We start from the raw sequence: 18,071 nt of genomic DNA, 5'->3' as shown, positions 1-18,071 counted from the left end.
AGAAGAGGAAAGATGAATGTCCCCACTTTGTACCCAAACGTCAACTGAGGCCTCTGGACAAACCAAGATGGCCCAGGCAGCCCCTTCCCCACAACGGCTACTCTGTTGTGGTCAGGCCAGAGCCTGGAGACTGAGCAGGCTCCGGGCCACCCAACTGCACAGCAGTGGCCCTGAGGTTCTAACTCAGCCTCCAGAGGGGCTCTCCAGGTGGTGACAGGAAGGTGAGCTGGGACTGAGTATTGCTGACACTGCTCAGCAAACAGGTCTGCCAAGGGCTTCCCTGTCCCGTCCCGCTGACTGAGGCTGCGACACTCACAGAGTGAGGCTGTAGTGAGGCTGCAGGAAAACTACTATTAAACGTGAAGACTTCTTCTGTTGTTGAGTTACCAGTCTGCTTCCAAGTGCCATCTCCCACCTTGCTTTTCTGCCCACCTGGGCAGATGCCACAGCACTACACAACGTCACCCATTCCAGAAAGGGCACGGAGGTGTTCCGGGCCCGCTGAACACTGCTCTTCGGCTCGCCAGCACGGCTCTGTGAAAAGCCCGCTTTTCCACGCCATGCCTCCTCCAGGGTTTGCCAGCATGCAGAATGATGCGGGAGGCGAGGAGGAAGAGCAAGAGCAGTCGGGGCCGAAGGACAGTCCTCAGGACTGTGGATGTGGCAACCTGCTGCGCTGGAGATGCTGCGGGTTCTCCAGATATCCTGTTGTTTAGGTTTACCCCCAACAAAATAAACAAAAAATGCACATAATTGTCTGGAGGCCGCCAGCCCGTTTGATTCCCCATTACCCCGAGGAGATCAGAACGGGCCTCCCGAGGAGAGGCTCCCTGCTGGGCTCCGAGGACAACTGTCACCCACACCCTGTTAGGAGAAGCGCGTTTTCACCCTTGTAACATAACAGTGTCTTGTTGGAGTGGACATTTAAAATGGGTCCAATTTCCACGGTCCTGAGAACCTGATTGAATATTGTGAATTTTGCAGATAACTGTAATTTATCCAGTAACAGAAACTTTTTATTGCTTCAACGATTTTGAATGGAAATATTTAAACTGCATTGTCCATTTCCCTAAAATGGAGTCTTCTGAATACTGTAGCATTTCCTCGACTATTCCGCATCGCCAATGCCAATGTCAGCTTCCTGACTGGCCTGAAATGGCTGTGTGCTCAGAAGCCATTAACGTGGTTTAGGCTCCAAGCCTTGGACTGGTAGGCTTTACTTTCTTTTTGCTGAAATACTTTGCTAAAACTCAGATACCTGCTTCGGGCCAGGCGTGGTGGGCTGCGGAACAGTGGAACAGCATGGCTGCGTGCTGAGCCTCCTACACCAGATGGCCACCAGCCCGCTCCACTCACTACGCCTGATGGGCACTCATCCGAGGCCAGACATAGTAAGAGATCCTGGGGCGTGAGCCCGCCCGGTTGTCTTTGGAGTCACGTCTCCCCATGCATCCCATGCATCTCTTTCCCTTCTTTAAGCTTACTAAAGGTGATCAAAGGAGGGGGCCGTGGCGATGTGGTGAGCAGGTGGCTGCATGTCTGACGTCAGTGCTCCTCCCCGCAGGTGTCCACGGGCGCCGCACTGCGCGAGGAACATTGATGTTGTCGGCCATGCACAGTGCGCGCCCGCTGGGATGTGATGTGCGCCCTAGGGTCAGCATGGTCTTTTCCAGCTCTCTTTATCCTTTCACTTTGCCACTAAAAATGCCTTCAGAGATACAGCTCACAAAGCCATGCTCCTTTCCCCATCCACAGGCGCACATGGTTTCTCCCTTAAGCAAAGCATGGGCTTTGGTGTGCAGATTCTAGCTTATTCTAGCTGCTAAGAGGCAATTTATTTCCTTTCTTTTTGAAACTCCATTTATGTTCCAGATGGTGAAGTGCTAGATAAGCAACCTGCAGATACGTGAGGTCCCCCATTCATCACACACTGATAATGCTGACACCTCACAGTCCCTACTTCTTAACAGAGGCAGTACCACAGCAATAGCATGAAAATGGACTTGTTCCAATAGTCAACTGCCCCCAGACTTCCCTCTAAACTGTGTCCCTTCATTCCTACACTTTCCCAACAGATATATTAGGGGCATTATCAGAAATACTCATTTCTTAGCCAGGCGCAGTGGCGCACACCTGTAAGTCCAGCTACTCAGGATTCCAAGTTCGAGGTCAGCCTCAGCAACATAGTGAGATCCTGTATCAAAATAAATTAAAAATAGGATGGGGGATGTAGTCTGTGGTAGAGTACTTGCCTAGCAAGCACAAGGCTCTGGGTTTAGTCCCAGTACCCAAAACACTGATTGCTTCACGCATAACCACCAGCTGCAACAGGTACAAACACCCAAACCAGGTACAAACCAGGCTGCTCACAGCCTGGTTATTTTCCTTTTAAGTAAAATAATAAATAGAATCATGTTAAGTCACAGTGTGGCTCTAAAGAACCAGCAGAAAACAGAACGCTAGCTGGGGTCATTCTTCCTTCCTTGGAAGGCGCTCCCTCCCAGGACCACTGCACACCCACCCACCCACCCACCCAGCAGCGCCTCCCAATCTCCCAGCATCTCAGCTCTGCTCAGGGAGCCTCAACCAGCTTTTGGTGAAGCAAATCCAAACCACCCTCTGTGTATCTAAACAGCACGCCCCCGCTGAAGTTCCCTAAGGTCTCAGGGAAGACGACACTGATGTAGTTTTGGGTAGTTTTGTACTAGGGATCAAAACAACCCAAACCAGAAAGTAACTAGCAATCAAAATTACCCGAAAACACCTTTATTATTCTTGTCTAATCTGACTTCTGAACCGTCATCTGTCTTGTGTGAGTCATCTCCAGCTGTATACCAGGCAGTTTGAGCGGGAGATAACGAGGGTTTATTTTTTTCCTACTTTTTGCCAAGCAGATTTGGGGGCAGAGTTCTTTTGAAAGAAAATGCTTTAACGGCTATGGATTCAGAGGCTGTTGATAGATCTAACTTTTTTTTTTCTTCTATTTGATTAAAATAAACATGTAACTAGAACCACTACAGACCTGGAAGGAAATTTAAGATACTACATTTAGAAAATGAAATACAATAGCAGGAATAATGTGCAAATTTTTAAAATTAATCTTTTAGCAATTCAGACTGTTCTTCAAGAAAGTGTCATCTCTGTACATCACTTAATTATAAATCATGATGTGGTAGTTACCCAGGAAACTGACACAGCCCATGGTAACAAAAAGCTACAAATTCACACATACACAGAGTACTGTAATTTTTTCTAGTAAAAGACACTTTTTATATTTAACCATTTTAAATGGAGATATTTAAGTTGCATAAATAAATAAGGAATTTTTAAAAAATGAAGACAGAAGTAGATTGTCCTGTCCAATAAGGTAGCCACTGGCCACGTGTCTGTTAAATGTAATTAAGATTAAAAATTGCAATTCCACAGCTTTACCAGCTTCGTTTCAAGTGCTTAGCATCCACATGTGGCCCACAGATACTGTATGAGTTTCTTAGGACCATCGTAACAAATGACCACAACCTGGATCATTGAATCAAAAATAATAATAAATCATAGTTTTAAGCACATCCCCCCCCCCCCCATATATAACCTTTAAAGGTTAATAAAGTAATTCTCCTCAGCAACAGTTAACTTCCAAATTATACTCTGGCCACCTCTCAATTTAAAAAGATTCTGGACAAGCACACAGAACTGTATCTATAACTGAGTTAAGAGCCTTAAGCTCTGAATTGACAAACCTAAAATGTTGTTTTTCTTGTGCCATGATCAAAAAGCTCCATTAGTTGAGAGATGCTATTCAGACTTAGTGAATACTGAATTAACATAGTGGGATGAATTGGACTTCATGAAGTATTCATGAGTTCTCATTTAACGCTAATTAAATTTTTAAAAAAGGCCTATGTTAAACGATTCTAAGACCCTAGCTCAGACTGACAAGCATGAAAAATTAAAGTTCAAGGAGAATTTAATCCAAAATCACATAGTTGAATTATGCAAGTTAGGAGTATGTTAATGCCTTTTCTTATAATGAATGGCTGTAGCTGAAACATTAAAATAAATTTTAAAAATTACTTTTTTGATACTGCATTTAATCAAACTTTAATGATCCTTTGATCATTGAACAAAAAAAAAAAAAAAAAAAATTGTGCTAGCCACTAATCGTCTGCTTCATGCATGCCAGACCAGTGAAGGACGCCTCTATCTTTTGAGGGGGGTTGAAACACTTACTTTTGAGCACCATTGCAAATGCCACAGAAATAAGACCTGCTGTATTAGGCTTTTTTTTTTTTTTTTAACAGTACTTTCATTTGGAATTGTTTCTTCATAATACAGAAGAAGAGATGAATTGAGAAAACCATGCAATATGTGTCTACAAGATTATTTTGAAACTCTAAAAGGATAAGAATTTGGGAAACAATATAGTCAGCAACTTTAATTCTTGGTCTAATTTAAATGGTTAATGGGACAATATCTTCTGAATAGAACAGAAGATACCAACTCTGATAACCAGAAGAATACCAAAGTTCAAATTAGATTAAATCTCAGCCAATGTAGTCTAACAATTGAGAAGCTCAGATAAATTAGTGGCAGTGATAAGGGCATCCACATTTTTCATTAAACCCAATTTAAAGATCCCTGTTTTCTAAAGAAGCAGTAATTTGTTTTAAATAACAATCGTTTTAAATAAGACATTTCATTAGAAATTTTAGAGGTAGGCAAAGTTCAAAGTAGCATTATAGGACTCCCAGAAAATTTCTAGCAGAAAAAATGAGGAGAGGAGAGGCACCAAGTCTCAAAAACTCCACGTTTTCTGAACCTTCAGGTAAAGAGGAAATTCCTACTGTCCAGTGAGAGGGAAAGGGGCTGGGAAATGAGGGGCAAGAATAATGTCGCCAAGTGCTCCATCTCTTGCGGCTGCTGTAACAGAATACACAGTCTGGAGGCTTAAAGAGGACAGAAACTTATTTCTGAGGATGGAAGTTCAAGAACAAAGTGCTGCAGATCTGGCATCTGGTGAGAGCCCACTTCTGGGTTCAAGAGACTTCTTGCTGTGCCCCACATGATCGAAGGGGCCGGGCAGCTCTCCGAGGCCTCTTTTATAAGGAGTCTAAGCCCGTTTACGGGCTCTGCCTGGTTACCTCAGCACCTCCCACGGCCCCTACCTTCTAGAACCATCACTGTAGAGGTGGAGCTGCCAGTCCCGAATATAAATTCTGGAAGGGCTCAGGCATTCCGTTTATGGCACCAAGGACTGCAAAGAACTGACCAAAACAAGTGGTGGTGCTGGAGAATGCAACTCCCACCTCTCCTCAGGAGGGGCTGGGGGTGAGCCCTCTTTCCCAAGGACGGCAGGCACCCTGGGACATCAGCAGGCCTCACAGTGGTTACATTCCTCATTTATTTTCACGTTCTCAATACATAAATGTCCACAACGTAGTAAACAGATGAAATGTATCGACAGTATACACGGTATGAGCCCATTTTCTTCAAAAATATAACAAAACAGACATATATTAAGTAGAAAACAGTTTGAAAGAATGTACACCAAAAATGGTAGTCAGTGGTAGTTAGCAATGGGAATAAAAGTGATTTTATTTTATTATTCTTTCCTATAGCATCTGACTGCTTTATGGTGAACACTATCCAATTCAAATCTGAAAAACAATAAAGCTATTTCCATTCTGGAAAAAAATTTCAGTGGGAATTAAAACTAATATCTAAGTCACTTTTATCTCCAACCTACTGGGGTCCTCTTCATTATAAAAAGACAAAACACTAGCAAATGTGTTCCATCAATATACTGTGGACTATGAAGAATAATTTACCTACGCCTTTGTTTAAGAGACATTTTCTAAAACTTCTCTGTCAACTAAACTTTAGAAAATTATAATAGATGTGGGTAAATCCCATCTGGTTTAAAAAAAAAAAAAAAATCTAGGCCCTAATTTATCTTGTGGAAATCCAGACATTTTGCTTAAAGTGAGATTTATTTTATTCCTGTGAAGGGAATCCACCATACTTTGACTTAGGCAACAAAATGGTCTGGAACTCCAATTACTGAAAATTAGATTTTACAATTCACATAGCCAGTATATTATTTCCATTGTCTATGTGTTCTCTCCTGGCAAAATGTATTCAAGAATTTAAAAAAATGAAAACATATTTTTTAAGTAAAGAAAAGAGTCACTGCAGATAGAAACAGCTTTATTTTTTCCACTCAAGCTTTACCAAATGGATTGTTCAAAAAGCATATACATGAGCAAAAATATCACATGCAATCAAAATTGTTTGGCCTTACAGTCATTGGTTTTCTGTAGGAAAAGAACACTCATTTGAATAACTTGTAATTCAAACATTTCCCAACTGTTTCCACTTCATTTCTTTCTTTAACTTAGCAACAATAGATACATTTTAGTTAACTGTTTATATTCTCTTTTATTCATATTGAAATAATACAATGTCTACAAAATCAAACCATTTATTGTTTAGAAATCTGGAAAAGTTCTTTTACATAATAGGCTCTGATTATATTAAGAAATCAAATGAAACTATTAATTGCAAAATGGATGAAAAACAGGATGTTAGAAAACAAAACAGCAATCATCTTACCTAAATTCAATCAAATGAATAATATATTCACCTGAAAATAGTTTCTACCTTTAGAATACAAAAAGTGCTCAGATTACATTTTAGCAAAAATAAGAAAATGAAAATCTCATAGAACTGCAATATCTTAAATAACGATAGTGACATGGGGAAGCAAAATTGTAACTTTGCTCCCAAGGCAAGGAGGGAGGTGTGAATTTCTCTGAAATCAGGAGACTGAACACCATGACGTAAAGGACGCCCACCGTCTTGGCAAGGCTCGCCTGGGTCTTCCTTTAGACGAAAGCCATCGACATAAGATCGGGCCTCTCAGCTGCTCTTCACTGGCAGAGTCACTTTCCTCCACCGTCCTTTCCCAGCCCACGGTCAACAAACAGGCTACAAGACAACACGCCTGGGCCCCTGAGGATGCCAGGACTCCTGGGTCCTCTCCCAAAACACGGACTCGTTGAAGCAGCAGCCCAGCAGAACTGTCACCCCACGCCACTCTGAAGCTAACCTGGAACACCAGGGTGCAATCTGAACTGGAAATCTCTATCAAATTTCAGACATATTCCTAAATTACTACATTGAAACAAAACTGCATGTAGACCATAATTTTATTTATACAAATAGGTATGCATGTAGGTGTACAGCAGTCCTCTTTTTCTTTCTTTGGGTATGGGAGAATTTTAGATTACTTTTACTTTCTTACTCTTCTATTTTAATTGCTTACAGTGAGCATCATATTTCTATTTTTTTTTTTAAATCCACATAGTGAAGCCATCTTCATTTTTGAGGGAAAAAAGTTCTATTAATTCAGAATGCAGTTCCACCTCAGTCTCTAAATGCTCTTAGGAGCTATTCTGTAGGTCAAAATTTCAGAAGAACATCCAATTTTTGTGATCAGAGAAAATGGCCTTTTCAGTCCTCCATCTCCAGTTAGCAAGGTACCCAGAACACAGCAGGTTGATATCTCTCTCTCTCTCTCACACACACACACACAATAGGTGCAGTTTACATGGATAGTGAATTTGTAGGCATTTGATTTTTAAAACCCTTGTTTTATGATCCTTTTATTCTAGCTGAAGGTTACTGTTTAAGGTTTTGTTGAAATTAAGAAAAATTGGGAGAAAAATTTAAAATCAGTAATGAGAGTCAAGCTACTAAGTTCCATAGCATGGCTTTTAAAAAGATCAGTCAACAGAGAGCAGAAAAATGGGCAAAATGTGAACTGACAAGGGCTGGGTGGTGGAGCAACTGGCAGGAAAGGGGACCCACTGAGAGAGTTCAGGAAGGGCTGGGGATGTAGCTCAGTGGGTAGAGCGCTTGCCTCACACGCACAAGGCCCAGGGTTCAATTCCCAGCACCACACACACAAAGTCCAGCAGGAAAACAGCGTCCCTGTCCATCCCATTTCCAACATGACTGACTGTACCCAAGCAACTACTTCATTCTCCTCCTTGTGCCCAGCCCAGTGCCCACCACCTATACAGCAGGCATCTTCTAAATGAGCAGAGGGCTCAACAAGCAGAATAAGAGCAGAGGAAAGCTTCCCTCTGCTCTGATGTACCAAGGGCAGTACCCATTCTCCAGCTCTCAATCAAAAGGCCAGAAAAGGAACACAGAGGTCAGAGTGACTCCTAGTGATTTAAAGTGATCTGTGGAACAGCTATAAAAGTAGTCCAATATTAACCAGTCTTCATCCATAACCAAAGACAAGTGTCCTGAGTTCTAAGGCTGGAAAATGAGTGCCTATTTCCTTTGGATGAGGCTTAGATCAAGGCAGGAGTTAATTTTTTCTTTAAATACTCTGTTTCTTAGATTTTTAGAAATAAAGCAAATAATATATCACTAAGGTAATTACATGTTTTATTGTCCAAACTGGAATACTTCTGAGAGTAAAATAACAATAATTCTAGGGAAAAAATTATGCCAAGATGACAGTGAACAGGACCTCCTGACAAACGATGTCAACTGAACAAGAGATCTCTTTTAAATGTCTGCATTTCCCTTTTCAGGTTCTGTTAGGCCACACACATGAAGTTTGGCAGTATTTCACACTAAATACTGAGTGACAGCACGTTTTGTTCTCCAGAGGTGAAACATTTTCCACCTCGTCCCACACTTAAGGCTCCCCGGCATAATCGCCACTGGATCCGAGGAAAGAGAAGTTTGAATTTCTCTATCAGAACACAAACAGCACAACTGTGACTGAATCACTTCCCACAATGTTAAATACAGAAGCTGAGCATATTTTGCTCCAGAAACAAACTTACAAAATGAAAAACCCAATTATGAGGCTAGGTCATAACTTATTTTCAAAATATTTATATTAACTATGAGATTCTCACAAATACATTGCCACAAAATATTCTAGAAAAGCTGTGAGATAGACAAGATGGAAGTCCAGCTCCCGGACAGCAGCAGCATCTCCTGCCGCCCAGGAGCCAGCAGGCTGCCGCACACTTCAGCTTCTGAACAGCAGCATCCTCTCGGAGCAGGCCTGGCCCACCAGGCGTGCGTACTGCAGCACCGTGGCCTCCTCACCCGGGTCCTTCTGGCTTTTCTTGTAGACACCGTAAGGCATGATGGCTTTCTTGTGGAACACCTGCAATCGGTCGGGCTCCTTGCTGCGACCCTCATCCACTGCAACGACAGAGGGTGCTGGTTAGAAGCAGCTTCGTTTCCTAACGTGAAAGTACTCGACATGGCTCATGATCAGGCATCAGCAGCCCTCCTTGACCAGTCTGCGCCAGCAAGGGGATGCAGCATTAAACACAGATTACCTTGAGTGAATGGCAACGCTGTCCCGAAAGGCAATGAATGGCCTCCAGGGCGACAGCTGAAATGTCAGAAGAGACAACTGTGCAACTAAAAAACAGGCTTTCTACACCTTCATGGTTTTCTGAGACAAGGTAAAATTCAGCACACACCTCGAGCGTCATTCCAAAGTGCACTTAAGTCTGCTGGGCCTCCCCCCATGCCAACAGACTGTCCTGCTTGTCATGGGCATGCCTGTTCCCCTGGGAGGGCCAGTTCTCACAGCTGGGAGACACGACAGGGCTGCTGTCCATCTTCCTTTTCTTCCACATAAAATATCCTCTGGTTTGGATCAGGGCATACAGGTCCCCCAGGAGAACCTGCTCCCACTCTCCCCTGCAGCTGGATGTGGCCTGATGACCAAGTTCTGGACAATACGGTTATATAAGTGAAAATGTTTCCAGGGAATTTCAAGGAATCTTACAAAAAAATATCTGGTCTATGCCTTTTGACTCTCATTTTTAAACCTGTCCTTCAGCTTGTACCCTGGAACACGTATAGCAGGAGTCCTAACTTCTGCCTTGGAGCTGGAGGCTTACAGCTGCAAGCAGAAGTTACCCTTCAGCAAAAACAGGACTAGGACATCCTGGAATAAAACTAGCTTGCCAGCCCTGGGCTATCCATGTCTAGATATTTATATAAAAACATCAGGCAGAGTACAGTCACACAGACCTGTAATCCCAGCTATACAGGATGCTGAAGAAGGAGGATCACAAGTTCAAGTTCAAGGCCAATCTTAGGAACTAAGTGAGATCCTGTCTCAAAATAAAATTTTAAAAAAGGGATGGTAATGCTCCGTGGTAGCTTTTGTATGTGCAAAGACTTGGTTTCAACACAGTACAGCAGGAAAAGATAAATCTGTAAACTACCTTTTTTTTCAGCCAACATTATTTTATGTTTCTATTACTAGAGTTGCTCCTAATCCTAAAAAAAAGAATAATGTTACAATATCTACTCAAATGTACAATATTTTTTGTGTGTGTAGTACTAGAGATTGAACCCAGAGCCTCACACATGCTAGGCCACTGAGTCTGATCGCTACCCCTTTTAAAATTTTGATTTTGAGAAAGGTCTTGCTCAGTTCCCGAGCTGGCCGAGAACTTGGAATCCTCCTGCCACCGCCTCCCGAGCAGCTGGGATTACAGGTATGTACCACTGCACCAAGATTAAAATACTTTTTAAAAATTCGTTGATTTAGCAAGTCTACTTCTAAGAACCACCCTACAGCTGTGGTGCTCAAGCTTGACTTCATCTGGAATCAACTGAGGAATCATCTGGATTCCCTCCCCAGAGATCCTGATTTACAGGCTAGTCTCCGTGGAACCTAAGCATCGGTGGTTTTTTTTTTTTAAACTCATTTTCAAGTGGGTTAAGAACTGTCCTAGAGAAACATCCACTCAAATGTGAGGATGTTCCCAGCACTCTGGAGACCTGGCAACCCCTCATAGTCCAGCAGTGAGGACCTGGTTAAAAGCTGAGATACAGGCGATCCAAGATGGCAGACTAGAGGGTGACTGCATCTCCAGTCGCCCCAGAACTCATGATTCAAGAAGGGGAGGCATTGAGAGACTCAGACTAAGATAGAACCACGGGGTGAGTCTCCCCTACCCAGCGAAGCTCAGCTGGGCGGCAGGCCCGGATTCAAGTGGCTTATTAGAGTGGGACAGGGCAGATAGCGTCTCCCCCAGGCAGCTCTGTGCACTCTGGCGGTGGCTCCGCCCACAGGGACAGATCCTCCAGCCTCTCGGAACAGGTCCCCCAGTGAGAGCCCTTCTGCACAGAAGCAGCGCGGCCAGCTCCCGCCCCACCGGCCAGCTCCAGCCCGCCCACTGCCAGCTCCAGCCCGCCCGCAGGTTGCTTCAGTGACCAGCACAGGGTGCCAGGGACTTCCCCAAGCAGCCCAGCCCCCCTCCAGCGGGAAGCGCCTCTCTAGGCTAGCTTCTCGGGGCAAATCACCCAGTGAGAGCCTGTCTACACAGAGCCAGCCACAAGTCCCCAAGCCAGTGCTGACCTCCAACCTACAACCAGCCTCTGGAACCAGGACTGTGCAACAAGAGACCTCTTCAGGTCTCTCTCCCTGGAACCAGTAGCGGGCTAGGGGCAGCGTTCTTCGGAAGCACTGCATTATCAAATTAATCCAAGACTTCTGACTACTGAAGGCTGGTAGGTGATACACTGGAAATCTACAGGGTCACTATAAGCCAATAGAGGAAATCTACAATATCACAGAGTCCCATTGACATCTGACCAACATGAGAAAACAAGGGAAGAAAATGTCCGAAACAAACCTAGATACTATATCAATAAAACCCAATGACAGCACAGCAGAAGAAATGTCCAAAAGGGAGTTCAGAATGTACATAATTAAAACAATCAGGGAAGCAAACGAGGAGATGAAAGAACAAATGCAGGCATTAAACAAATGCACTAATCAACAGTTAAAAGAGCAAATAATGGAAGCAAAAGAGCATTTCAATAAAGAGAGATACTGAAAAAAAACCAAACGGAAATCCTTGAAATGAAGGAAACAATAAACCAAGTTAAAAACGCCATAGAAAGCATAAACAATAGGATAGATCACCTGGAAGACAGAACTTCAGATATTGAAGACAAAATATTTAATCTTGAAAACAAGGTTGACCAAACAGAGAAGATGGTAAGAAATCATGAACAGAATCTACAAGAATTATGGGATATCATGAAGAGGCCAAATTTAAGAATTATTGGGATTGAGGAAGGCTTAGAGAAACAAACCAAAGGAATGAACAATCTATTCAATGAAATAATATCAGAAAATTTCCCAAATCTCAAGAATGAAATGGAAAACCAAGTACAAGAGGCTTATAGGACTCCAAATATGCAAAATTACATCAGACCTACACCAAGGCACATTATTATGAAAATACCTAACATTCAAAATAAAGACAGAATTTTAAAGGCCGCGAGAGAAAAGAATCAGATTACATTCAGGGGGAAACCAATAAGAATATCAGCAGATTTTTCAGTCCAGACCCTAAAAGCTAGAAGGGCCTGGAACAACATTTACCAAGCCCTGAAAGAAAACGGATGCCAACCAAGAATTTTATACCCAGCAAAACTTACTTTCAGATTTGACGATGAGATAAAATCCTTCCACGATAAACAAAAGCTAAAGGAATTTACTAAAAGAAAGCTGGCATTATAGAACATTCTCAGCAAAATATTCCATGAGGAAGAGATGAAAAACAATGATGTAAATCAGCAACGGGAGGAACTAGCCTAAAGGAATAGCCAAATAAAGGAGAAACCAAATCATGTCAAAAAACAAAAATGAGTCCAATGACTAGGAATACAAATCATATCACAATAATAACTGTGAATGTTAATGGCCTGAACTCATCAATCAAAAGACATAGACTGGCAGATTGGATTAAAAAGAAAAATCCAACAATATGCTGCCTGCAAGAGACCCATCTCATAGAAAGAGATACCCATAGACTAAAGGTGAAAGGATGGGAAAAAACATACCATGCACACGGACACAGCAAAAAAGCTGGAGTATCCATCCTCATTTCAGATAATGTGGACTTTAAGCCAAAACTAGTCAGAAGGGATAAAGAAGGACATTACATACTGCTTAAGGGAAGCATAAATCAGCAAGACATAACAATCATAAATATCTATGCCCCGAACATTGGCTCATCCAAGTACGTCAAACAAATCCTTCTCAATTCCAGAAATCAAATAGACCACAACACAATAATACTAGGTGATTTTAACACACCTCTCTCACCGCTAGATAGATCTTCCAAACAAAAATTGAATAAAGAAACCATAGATCTCAATAACACAATCAACAATTTAGACTTAACCGACTTATATAGAATATACCATCCAACAAAGAACGAATACACTTTCTTCTCAGCAGTACATGGATCCTTCTCTAAAATAGACCATGTTTTATGCCACAAAGCTACTGTTAGCAAATACAAGAAGATAGAGATACTACCTTGTACTCTATCAGATCATAATGGACTGAAATTAGAAATAAACGACAGAATAAAAAACAGAAACTTCTCCAATACTTGGAGATTAAATAATACACTATTATACGATGAATGGATAACAGAAGACATCAGGAGGGAAATTAAAAAATTCTTAGAAGTAAATGAGAACAAAGACACATCATATCAAAATCTCTGGGACACTATGAAAGCAGTACTGAGAGGAAGATTTATTTCATGGGGCGCATTCAACAAAAGAAGTAGAAATCAACAAATAAACGACTTAACACTACAGCTCAAAGCCCTAGAAAAAGAAGAGCAGACCAACACCAAAAGTAGTAGAAGACAGGAAATAGTTAAAATCAGAGCCGAAATCAACAAAATTGAAACAAAAGAAACAATCGGAAAAATTAACAAAATAAATAGTTGGTTCTTTGAAAAAATAAACAAAATTGATAAACCCTTAGCCACGCTAACAAAGAGAAAAAGGGAGAAAACTCAAATCACTAAAATTCGGAATGAACAAGGAAATATCACAACAGACACGAGTGAAATACAAAACATAATTAGAAGCTATTTTGAAAATCTATACTCCAACAAAACAGAAAACCTCGAAGACATCAACAAGTTTCTAGAGACATATGAATTACCTAAACTGAACAAGGAAGACATACACAACTTAAATAAATCAATTTCAAGCAATGAAATAGAAGAGGTCATCAAAAGCCTACCAACAAAGAAAAGTCCGGGGCCAGATGGGTTCTCAGCCGAGTTCTACAAAACCTTTAAAGAAGAGCTCATTCCAATACTTCTCAAAGTATTCCATAAAATAGAAGAGGAGGGAACCCTCCCAAACTCATTCTATGAAGCCAATATCACACTGATACCTAAACCAGACAGATACATCGAGGAAAGAAAATTTCAGACCAATATCCTTAATGAACATCGAAGCAAAAATTCTCAACAAAATTTTAGCAAATCGCATACAAAAATATATTAAAAAGATAAGGCACCACGATCAAGTGGGTTTTATCCCAGGGATGCAAGGTTGGTTCAACATCCAGAAATCAATAAATGTCATTCACCATATCAACAGACTAAAAGTTAAGAATCACATGATTATTTCAATAGATGCAGAAAAAGCATTCGATAAAATACAGCATCCCTTCATGCTCAAAACACTAGAAAAAATTGGGGTAGTGGGATCATTCCTTAACATTGTGAAGGCCATCTATGCTAAGCCCATGGCCAATATCATTCTAAATGGTGAAAAACTGAAAGCATTCCCCCTAAAGACTGGAACAAGGCAGGGATGCCCTCTTTCACCACTTCTATTCAACATTGTTCTTGAGACTCTAGCCAGAGCAATTAGACAGACCAAAGAAATTAAAGGGATACGAATTGGAAAAGAGGAACTCAAACTATCCCTGTTCGCTGATGACATGATTATATATTTAGAGGAACCTGGAAATTCCACCAGAAAACTCTTAGAACTCATAAGTGAATTTAGTAAAGTAGCAGGTTACAAGATCAATGCTCATAAATCCAACGCATTTTTATACATAAGTGATGAATCTTCAGAAAGAGAAATAAGGAAAACTACCCTATTCACAATAGCATCAAAAAAAATAAAATACTTGGGAATCAATCTCACAAAAGAGGTGAAAGACCTCTACAATGAGAACTACAGAACACTAAAGAAAGAAATTAAAGAAAACCTTAGAAGATGGAAAGATCTCCCATGTTCATGGATAGGAAGAATTAATATTGTCAAAATGGCCATACTACCTAATGTGCTACATAGATTCAATGCAATTCCAATTAAAATCCCAATGATGTACCTTACAGAAATAGATCAAGCAATTATGAAATTCATCTGGAAGAATAAGAAACCCAGAATAGCTAAAGCAATCCTCAGTAGAAAGAGCGAAGCAGGTGGTATCCCAATACCAGATTTTCAATTCTATTACAAAGCAATAGTAACAAAAACGGCATGGTATTGGTACCAAAATAGACAGGTAGATCAATGGTACAGAATAGAGGACACGGACACAAACCCAAATAAATACAATTTTCTCATACTAGACAAAGGGGCCAAAAATATGCAATGGAGAAAAGATAGCCTCTTCAACAAATGGTGCTGGGAAAACTGGAAAATCATATGCAACAGAATGAAATTAAACCCTTATCTCTCACCCTGCACAAAACCCAACTCACAATGGATCAAGGACCTCGGAATCAGACCAGAGACCCTGCATCTTATAGAAGAAAAAGTAGGCCCAAACCTTCAACTTGTTGGCTTAGGAGCAGACTTCCTTAACAGGACTCCCATAGCCCAAGAAATATAAGCAAGAATCAATAACTGGGATAGATTCAAACTAAAAAGCTTTCTCTCAGCAAAGGAAACAATCAGTAATGTGAAGAGAGAGCCTACAGAGTGGGAGAATATCTTTGCCAATCATACTTCAGATAGAGCGCTAATATCCCGAATCTATAAAGAACTCAAAAAACTCTACACCAAGAATACAAATAATCCAATCAACAAATGGGCTAAGGAAATGAACAGACACTTCACAGAAGAAGATGTACAAGCAATCAACAGATATATGAAAAAATGTTCAACATCTCTAGTAATAAGAGAAATGCAAATCAAAACTACCCTAAGATTTCATCTCACCCCAATTAGAATGGCGATTATCAAGAACACAAGCAACAATAGGTGTTGGCGAGGATGTGGGGAAAAAGGTACACTCATACATTGCTGGTGGGGTTGCAAACTAGTGCAGCCACTCTGGAAAGCAGTATGGAGATTCCTCAGAAAGCTTGAAATGGACCCTCCATTTGACCCAGCTATCCCACTCCTTGGCCTATACCCAAAGGACTTAAAATCAGCATACTACAGAGATACAGCCACATCAATGTTCATAGCCGCTCAATTCACTATAGCCAGATTGTGGAACCAACCCAGATGCCCTTCAGTTGATGAATGGATAAAGAAACTGTGGCATATATATACAATGGAATATTACTCCGCCATGAGGAATGACAAAATTATGGCATTCGCAGGCAAATGGATGAAATTGAAGGGTATCATTCTAAATGAGATAAGCCAATCTCAAAAAACTAAAGGACGAATGATCTCGCTGATAAGTGGATGAGGACATACGGGGGTGGGGGGTAGGAGGGGTTAGTGTTAGGGTTAGGGTTAGGTTTAGGGTCAGGGATAAGCAGGGTGGTAAGAATGAGGAAGAAAGGAATGTATAGAGGGAAAAGAGGGGTGGGAGGGGAGGGGGGAAGGGAAAAAAATAACAAAATGAATCAAACAACATTGCCCTATGTAAATTTATGATTTTTAATTAAAATTAAAAATTAAAAAAAAAAAAAGCTGAGGTACACCCAGTAATGAAACATTACACAGCTATCAAAGAGAACAGAAGACAGACTGAGGAGGGAGAAAAAAAAGTAGACACAGAATAATAACTGCTCTTTTAATTAAGAGCTTAGTGCTAGCTGAGTATCCCTTATCCAAAATGCCTGGGTCCAGAAGCGTTTCAGAGTCTGAGTTTTGGAATATATGCATAAACATAATGAGATATTTTGTGAAAACACAAAACATGAAATTTTTTATATCTCATATACATAGCCTGAAAATAACTTCATACAGTATTTCTGTGCCGACTGGGTTTTGACCTGTCACAAGGTCAGGTGTGGAATTTGTAATAGAAGCAACAAATATTAAAAGTTCATTCTTTTCTTTTTCAACTATTGTTTCTGCTATAGGAGTCTTAATTAATTAATCAGGAGAAATCTTCCCAGTTCAGCTTCAAAAGAGGCTGAGTCAGGCCACCCCACACAACTGCATCCTACGCCAGTTCTAACAGAAACTCAGAGTTAGGCAGGCATGACTGGTTCAAAAGCAGCTCGACACTGTTGGAGAAGACCACATTCTACCACTTGGAACCAGCCTGCGAGCGCATGAGGACCAAGGAGAAAGAACACCAATGGCCAGCCAAAGGTCCTCGCACCTGCAGGACCCAGTGCCAGTGCAGTGTTCAAGATCCACTTTGAAACTTGACATAGTTAAAGGAGCTCAATGGTGTGAACTGGTCAGACAAGTGGACTTCTCCTCCTGGGCCTGCCTGCTCCAGCCTGCTCTGTCTGCTTTGTCTGCTCTGCAGGCCCAGCTGGTCTTCAACCCAGTCCAGCCAACCCTGGGCACAGGGAGTGAGGGCAGTTCTTCCTGAAACTCCTTCCTTGGTCCTGCTTTGTGGAAGCAGCTGCAGCTGCGTTGACGTTATTAAGGTCCAGTTTCTCCTGGTGGCTCTGGCCCTGGGCCCTTTCTCTCCAGCCTGGCTGGCGGTAGCTTCCTGCAGTTGCTATCCTTTAGGTCACCTCTCAATTCCTCGAGTGACTGTCAACAGCACTGCCTGTTACCAACAATTCCCTGCATCACGTTTTTTTATGCTGTAAATACTTGAAGTAGTTTTGAGGTTTTGGTTAGATCCTGATACACATGCCAATTTCAAAATGTGTTGTTTCTTACAAATTGTTTTATTATCCAACTGAAGCAGAAAATCCATGTACTTTACAGCAATGAAATATTTAGCATCTACTAGGTTAGCACATCCCTCCCAAGTGCTGCAGTTGGAATACGGTTTGTCCCCTCCAAAACACATGCTA

General features: G+C 41.5%; 1 protein-coding gene across 10 annotated transcripts in view; it reads right to left on the bottom strand.

Annotated features, from left to right (window-relative positions):
• Positions 1-6,187: 6,187 nt before the first annotated feature.
• ATE1 (arginyltransferase 1) overlaps positions 6,188-18,071 on the bottom strand; it is a 165,599-nt gene continuing 153,715 nt past the window's right edge. For all 10 annotated transcript variants that reach the window (XM_079138465.1, XM_079138464.1, XM_079138471.1 and 7 more), the window contains one exon: positions 6,188-9,234. In XM_079138465.1, coding sequence (XP_078994591.1) covers positions 9,056-9,234 — 179 coding nt within the window. In that variant the 3' untranslated portion in view covers positions 6,188-9,055. The remainder of the gene's footprint in view (positions 9,235-18,071) is intronic.

This window comes from Sciurus vulgaris (assembly GCF_902686455.1).
Source record: "Sciurus vulgaris genome assembly, chromosome: 4".
NCBI lineage: Eukaryota > Metazoa > Chordata > Mammalia > Rodentia > Sciuridae > Sciurus > Sciurus vulgaris.
Note: the sequence above shows the minus strand (reverse complement) of the source record. Positions and strands in the feature narration are given on the sequence as shown.